The sequence below is a fragment of the Panicum virgatum genome, chromosome 5K (assembly GCF_016808335.1).
Source record: "Panicum virgatum strain AP13 chromosome 5K, P.virgatum_v5, whole genome shotgun sequence".
Classification (NCBI taxonomy): Eukaryota; Viridiplantae; Streptophyta; class Magnoliopsida; order Poales; family Poaceae; genus Panicum; species Panicum virgatum.
The window spans coordinates 38,208,869-38,216,746 of NC_053140.1; the positions used below are offsets into that span (position 1 = coordinate 38,208,869).

At 49.4% G+C, this 7,878-nt stretch overlaps 1 protein-coding gene across 1 annotated transcript; it reads left to right on the forward strand.

The window, feature by feature from the left end:
- The first annotated feature begins 1,128 nt into the window (after positions 1-1,128).
- LOC120707307 (inactive protein kinase SELMODRAFT_444075-like) lies at positions 1,129-6,254 on the forward strand. The gene is made up of 10 exons (XM_039992185.1): positions 1,129-1,373; positions 2,306-2,555; positions 2,809-2,948; positions 3,024-3,118; positions 3,206-4,230; positions 4,429-4,589; positions 4,971-5,047; positions 5,139-5,286; positions 5,464-5,613; positions 5,707-6,254. The coding sequence occupies exons 2-10, from the start codon at positions 2,333-2,335 to the stop codon at positions 5,932-5,934; spliced, it is 2,247 nt and encodes a 748-aa protein (XP_039848119.1). The 5' UTR covers positions 1,129-1,373; positions 2,306-2,332; the 3' UTR covers positions 5,935-6,254.
- The last annotated feature ends 1,624 nt before the right edge of the window (positions 6,255-7,878 follow it).

Below are 7,878 nucleotides of genomic sequence, written 5' to 3' on the forward strand. Positions count from 1 at the left end.
TACTTCCTCCACCCAAAACAAATTATTCGTTAAGCATTCAAATAAGTGTCCTTATGTTACAAGGACGACACACTTGGATATAATTGAAACAAATTTGTTCCTTAGGACGAAAGGAGCTGTCTGTATCGTGAAAAAAACCAACTACTCACACTAAAATTGTTCAGAGGGCCAATAAGGCGAGAACCAGACATGATGGGAAGCACACCATTTTTAAACCCTCTTGACCTTGGCAGCCTGCTCATTTTGAACTACCTACACCATCCCACTTGCTATGCTCCAAGACAAAACGCCTAGCTAGGCTCATCTTCTCCCAGGTCACGTCGCCACACAAAAGTACACGTGACCACAAAACGGATAAGCGCCCGCATAAACCCTAGAGGCCACATGCCCACGGGTGTGTTTAGACTTTAGATGCCCAAACAACCCCCTAATCCAAACTTTCCATCACATCTCCATCACATCGAAACATTAAATATAGCAAATGACTCATGCATGAAGTCCTAAATGTAGGTAAATAAAAAAAACTAATTGCATAGTTTTGATGTACGTTGCGAGACGAATCTTTTGAGCCTAGTTAGGTTATGATAGGACAATATTTACCACAAATAAATGAAAAATATTACAGTTCGCTACAGTGTCCGATATGACTTTTTCTCCCATTTATCCAGATATCTAAACACAGCCCACATCCCCCCGCATCGAGCCAAGAAGCCTGTAAAAAGGTTGGCGAGCAGCAACAGAGACCAGATCGACCCTGGGGATCCAGCGGTGGCAGCAGCGGCTGCAACCAGCAACTGCAACATGCAGCGCTGGGCCACGTCCACGAGGACCATGTCACCGAGGGGGACCTGAGCCCACCACGAGCCCACGAGCCCTCTCTGAACCTGAGCCTGCTCGTGCTCGCCCCACGAGGGCACCCTGGGCGGCATTTATACTCTCTACTCCGGGGGCGCTCCGCCGGCCGTCCGATCGGGAACCGACGGGCGGGCCGCGCTGGGCCCGGGCCTCGGGTCCCCAGCGATCGGTTTTTAAATGCGTTTCCTCATTCGGGCCGTAGGGGCAGAGCTGGTAATAAGGCAGAGGTTGGAGGGCGGAACGGGAAATCCAGCGGTCGACGGCGATCGGGCGCGCGCGGTGGAGGTGGTGGAAGCGGAGGAGAGGTCGTGGTAGTAGTAGTAGTAGCTGAGGAGGTGAGCGCGGAGCAATGGAGGTTTAATTGCTTCGGCGCCCTGGCTCTTTAATGGCCACGCCTTCCAACGCCTCCGCTCCGGCTCCCAAGGGCTCGCACTGAGGGCTAGGGTTTGCGAGCGGCGCTCGGGCGAGGCGGCGGCGGTTGCGGGGCCGGAGGTCGTTCGTCGACGTCGCGTTCTCCGGTGCGTATCCTACCGCCCCCCTTCGGCGCCGCCGGTTTCCGGTTCGCCTTCTTCGTTCTCGGGTGCTTCGATTTCGTTCGCTCGGATGGGTGGCGCTGCAGAGATGCAATTGGACGGTTTTGTTTCCCCAATTTTTTGTTTCCAGCCATTCGTTTATGGAAGGAAATGCTGAGCCGAATCTCTCGTCGCGTGTCTTGCTCGCGTCGCATTTGTGGGGGTGGGGATTTTCCCTTCGGGGAGGAATTTTCGATCCGGTTTGGCTTCCTCCCACATCCACATGGAGAGAGCCCCGTTTTGAGGTGCGAAGCGCGGCGAGATCTGCGAGGACTGGAATAGTTTGCGACGGGGGATTCCTGCGGCGTGCCGGGAATCGTGCTGGCAGGCTAGGTGGGCGGAGGACGAGGCGGCACTGTGCACCCAGCAGTCGTCGAAGCCGAGGGGGAGCGAGCGGGTCGCCCTTCCCGGCTACAGTGGCGGCGAGGACGCTCGCAGCGCGGGCGCGGCGCAGCGGTGGTGCCCCGCCCCCGTCTGCGGCCGCCCATAAAGGCTTGCGATCTTTCTCTCAATCCGCGGCCTCTCGGGCGTGTTCGGGACCCAGCGCCACCCAGCCAGAACAGGGGAAAAAGGCCGCCTCCTTTTACAGCAATCATCTTTACTGGTCTCCGGTCGTGTTGCTCGACTTTTTTGGTTCTGCCTGCCAAGCCCAGCAGGTGCAGCGTCGAACTCCGGTCGCAACTGCCAGCGGCTCGGTACTCGCTCCTATCGCCGTTGCCATTAAAGTTCCCCGGCGCGGTTGTTGTGTTGTTTGTACTAGGCGGGCATCACTTCCAGTTCGCTTTTAAGCTGCTGCTGCTTTGGCTGCTTCTTCTTGGGTTGTTGAGTGTTCTTGCTTCGGCACTTGGGCTGCTGGCTGAGCACTTCTGGATTTGTAGGCATTGCTGGTTCTCGAGGGGAAGGAGATGATGGTGGGCTCTTCCCAGCAGCAGCTGCTGCAGAGGAAGGGGAAGGCCGTGGATGAGAAGGGTGCCGCCGTGCCGGCTGCGGCGATGGAGAAGGTGGTGGTGGCCGTGAGGGCCGCCACGAGGGAGATCTCCACGACGGCCATCGTTTGGGCGCTAACGCACGTCGTGCAGCCCGGTGGAAGCATCATACTGCTCGTCGTCATCCCGGCGCATACCTCTGGTACACTGTTTCCTTTCCTCGCGTCCCTACGACTCCTATGCAATCAACTGTTATCCGCTGCTGCTTTTTGTTTCCGTATTTAGCTTTCGTGTTTGCTACATCAGGACACCAATAGGTGCTTTTGTGCACGCTTGCTAATCATAACCATTTTAGTTTCATTCACCTAATTTTGTGGACTTTGTTCAGTAGGGTCGTCAACTTTTGCCAAGATTGCGCACTAGTTGCCTGAATTATCTGCAACTCTCCATTTCAGGCAGGAAGTTCTGGGGCTTTCCGCTGTTTGCGGGTGATTGTGCGAGTGGCCATAAGTCGTCTATGCTGGATCAGAAATATGATATCTCAGAGCAGTGCAATCAAATGATGAAAAAACTTAATGTGTATGATATAGACAAGGTTTGAAGCTGGATCTACTGCTTATTTTATATGTTTAAACATCTTGTTCTATTTAATTTACTTCCGTTTCTGTAGATAAATGTGAAGACTAAGCTTGTCTCTGGCTCTCCTTCTGGTGCTGTGGCTGCTGAGTGCAAGCGTGCACAAGCAAGCTGGGTTGTGCTAGACAAGTAATGGTCAACTCCTACACCAATACTTTCTTGTACACATACTTCCATTGGTTTATGTTTGCTTAATTCTATATTGCTGCTGCTCAGGGAGTTGAAGCATGAAGAGAAGCGTTGTGTAGAGGAGCTTCAGTGCAATATCGTTGTCATGAAGCGTTCTCAGCCTAAAGTCCTCCGCTTGAATCTTGTGGGATCTCCTGATAATGAGTCTAAATCAACCTGTACAATTCCACCTGTGTTGGATGGTTCGACTGGTAAAACCGCTACTGATGTTAAGGAGGCACGGAGTTCAACTCGAGGACCAGCTGTAACCCCAAATAGCAGCCCAGACTTGGAGACGCCTTTTGGAAGTACTGAAGTGGGAACATCATCTGTCTCAAGTTCAGATCCTGGTACATCTCCGTTTTCTGCTTCTGAAACAAATGGTTCTCTGAAGAAAGAAGTGCAAACAACAAAGGATCAAATTCAGCATTCAGATGTCAATATTTCTGATTCTGACAGTGAATCACTGAGCCCTCCTGCAACTTTCTCGCTTCAGCCATGGATGGCCGACATTCTACAGGGATCTGCATCCTCAAGATCACTTGGAAAAGGTCCAAGGAAAACTCGTACTGCAACTGCGGATGCTTTACTGGAAAAGATCTCCAAGCTAGATCTCCTGAATGAAATTAGTGCTATGAGATGCAGGTCAGACTTAAACTTCCGTGGAGATGTTAGGGATGCTGTCTCATTGGCAAGGAATGCGCCTCCTGGGCCACCTCCTCTGTGTTCAATATGTCAGCACAAGGCACCTGTTTTTGGAAAGCCTCCTCGGTGGTTTACTTATGCTGAACTGGAACTTGCAACTGGTGGTTTCTCCCAAGCAAATTTCTTAGCTGAAGGTGGATTTGGGTCTGTTCATCGAGGTGTCCTTCCTGATGGTCAGGCAATTGCTGTTAAGCAACACAAGCTTGCAAGTTCCCAGGGTGATGTTGAGTTTTGCTCAGAGGTGGAAGTTCTTAGTTGTGCACAACATCGAAATGTTGTAATGCTGATTGGTTTTTGCGTTGAGGACAAAAGGCGTTTATTAGTTTACGAGTACATCTGCAATGGATCATTGGATTCACATCTTTATGGTAAGAACATTTTCTGTTGCATTTATGTATATAGAACTGTTAGTTTTGGTTATGGTACTGCAAGTTCATTATGCACGTTCCTGATTTTTTTATTTCTCCCTGACTCTTTCTGTTTCACTTGTTTGCACCAAAAGTCACACATAGTTAGTGATGTTGACATAAATCTGTCCATTAAGCTATTCTTGAAATATCATTCAGGACGTAATAGAGAAACATTGGAGTGGGCATCGAGACAAAAGATTGCAGTTGGTGCTGCCCGTGGGCTGCGGTACCTTCATGAGGAATGTAGGGTTGGCTGCATAATCCATCGTGACATGAGACCAAACAACATCCTTGTCACACATGATTATGAACCACTGGTATGGTCTATTTCACTGATTGGAGTGTGGAGTTAAGCATTGTTCTTGTATCTTTGGCATTGGGCTTCTTTCCATATATAGGTTAAAGTTTCTGTATCCAATACAATGATTTGGCAATATTTATATTGACTGATGGTGGAGTATAGTTGCCATTAAAATTTTGTGATGATAGTTTGGGTATTGTTATTTATGGAGACCAATCATTTTTCTTTGTTATTATACTTCTTTGCATGATAGGACAGTCTTATCTTGTGTGGATCTTCTTTAGATTGATCATATATTGTCTGCTGAACTCTGCCATCATCCAATCTTTTTTTGTGGTTCCTGTTGATCTCTTAATTTCATGGTATTATTGTAAGCTCTGCAATAATTGCCCGACAGGTTGGAGATTTCGGCCTGGCACGATGGCAACCCGATGGTGACATGGGTGTTGAAACAAGAGTCATTGGCACATTTGGGTAAATGTTGAGACTCATTCTATGAATATATCATCATAGCCAGTTTCAAGTTTCAAGTGCAGCTAACAAGAGAACTTATGATTGCCTGCAGTTATCTCGCACCCGAATATGCGCAGAGTGGGCAAATAACAGAGAAAGCTGATGTGTACTCTTTTGGGGTTGTGTTAGTGGAGCTTGTCACTGGGCGGAAGGCAGTTGACATTAACCGACCAAAGGGGCAGCAGTTTCTAACTGAATGGGTGAGTTAACTTACTTGATCCTAATTCTCCAGAGTAAGGTTTTTTTGGATGGATAAGATACTCAATGCTTTTTGAGGGTTTTATATGTTCTGATGACCTCCACCCTGTGTACAGATAAACTTGTTTTTATGCAATCTGTAATTTTGTGTTCAACTCATAATATTTTGATTGCACCAGGCACGCCCTTTCCTGGAGTCTTATGCAATTGAAGAACTCATAGACCCACGTCTGGGGGACCGATACTGTGAAAATGAAGTGTATTGCATGCTGCACGCTGCAAATTTGTGCATAAGACGAGACCCGCATTCAAGGCCTCGCATGTCCCATGTTAGTGACACCATCCGCAACTCTTTCTTGTTCTTTTAGCTACTGATAAAACTAGATTGTGTATGCTTACCTCTTAAAATGTCTTGTGAAAAGGTTCTTCGTATACTTGAGGGTGACATGGTCGTCGATTCTGTTTCTGTTACGGCCAGTATTGATTCTGGGAGCAGGAGCTGGAGAATGCTGAACGAACAGCAGCATTTCCAGGAGTACAGCAGCCCGGGTCAACAAGATTCGCAAAGAGGGGTCGAAGGGAAACGCTCCTACAATGCTTTGAGGGCCTCTTGGGACCGAGACAAGCAGAGCATCTCCAACAGATATTAGTGGTGCTCCCATAATGCAGTGAAGTTCAGATGCTCAGTTCTGTATTATTCCCTGCACGTACCCCCCTGTCTTTTTTTTTGTTCTTTTGCCTTCACTTCCTAGCAATTGTAGGCTGAAAGCTTTTGCGGATACATTGTGCTGGTGTATAGTGGAAATGGTAATAGGTTACAAGTATATTGAGCTCCGAGGCAGCTCTTGTTTTGTGTATGATGATTCGAGGAAATGCGATGGCAAATTGGCCTTAGTTGTAATGTGGTTAGTAGTCTCAGTGACTTGATCATATCCTCAACGCAGTGGTTCTGTAACGATTTCATGGTCTTTGCCATGATTATATTAGACTGGCACACTAGATTTTGGTTGAGACAGGGAGCAATTATTCGGGATTTGTATCTCGACGTGATTGCTATACTGTTGCACACACTTTTCTTGAAAGGCTGTGTTTAGTTCCGCGAAAAGTTTTCAAAATTTTTCACTGACGCACATCACATCGAATTTTACGATACATGCATGGAGTATTAAATGTATTTAAAAAATATAACTATTTGCACAGTTTGGTTGTAATTGGTTGTAAATGACGAGATGAATCTTTTAAGACTAATTATTTCATAGTTGGATAATAGTTGCCAAATAAAATCGAAATGTGCTACGGCCACTTTTTCGCGAACTAATCACACCCAAAGTGTCGCTGTTGCACACACAGTACAGACAGTGACATACTTTTTTTTTCTCGAATAGTGACATACTGACATACAGAAACCGGGTGGTATCTCCACGCTGTTCTTGTCAGTCGTGGTGTTGCGTCCGTCGCGCTACAGGTAACCCCGCTGGTACGCAATAATGCCACATGAGAGTGGTTGGCCTTAGACCGTCCACAATCGAGGGAGCAAATGAAGAAGCAAATATACTGTTTGACACTGTAGATGTACTGTTTGACACTGTAAATAGAGAGGGTGGGAGAAACGAGGAGGGAGCAAATTTGCTCTTGCTCCCTCCGCTGTGGTCAGCCTTACAGGACATGGGTCCAAACAAAACAAATTAAAGCCATCTCTAAATCCCCGACCAATAGCACCACGGAATTTCAAGGATTTACCATACAAAATTCATAGTGTGCGCCAGAAAAATTGCTGCCCTGCCTTGTACCCTCCCAAACCAGCCGGGCTGCCATGGCGCCCCCTACCCTGCAAAGTGCCGCACTGTAACGGCTGCGCCTCACTGCAGCAGGCGGGCGGCAGCCGGCAGGGGCATCCCTGCTGCCAAGGCGAGAAGATGCAGCGCCGGGCTGGCCCCTGGCCCGATGGATGAACGACGGCTGCTGCCGCTGCGCTGGGCGCTGGCCTCGCCGCAGCACGTCCCGGGCCGAGGCCGGCGTCGCGCGTCGAGTGGGCACATCACGCGCCGGCATCGACTGCCTGCCAGAGCGTGGCTCATCATTGCCTGGCGTTCCTACGCGCGGCGTCAGACGACGGCCGGACACCAGGGACGGGGGCCACGGCATCTCCCTGCGTACGCCGCCGGCATGTAGCAACTCGTGTATTGCTCCAGCTAGCTGCGGTGGCTCTGCCTGCGACTGCGACTGCGAGCAACGGAGCAAGAGGCCACCAGGCCACTGTGCCGCGGCGTGGTGGTCCGTGCACGGGCGCGCGGGGCAAGAGCGAGCAATCATGGCGGAACAGGAGGGGTGCCTGGGCTGTTTGACCGGTACGGTGGTCGCGCGCAGAGAAAACTGGCCGGACCGGCCGTCCAGCCGTGTCCTTGGGGGCGTGCTACTGCTGTGCTCGGAAGATCTGCTACTAGCCAGGAGGGTCTGATCTATTGGCACCGAAAATATGCTCGGGATTGGCAATGGTTAAGAAGGAACATTCTTTTTTTTCAACACACTCCGGACACGCATGTGTACTCATCTCTACACGACACTATCCCAATAAGCATATTGGAGACTGAGCC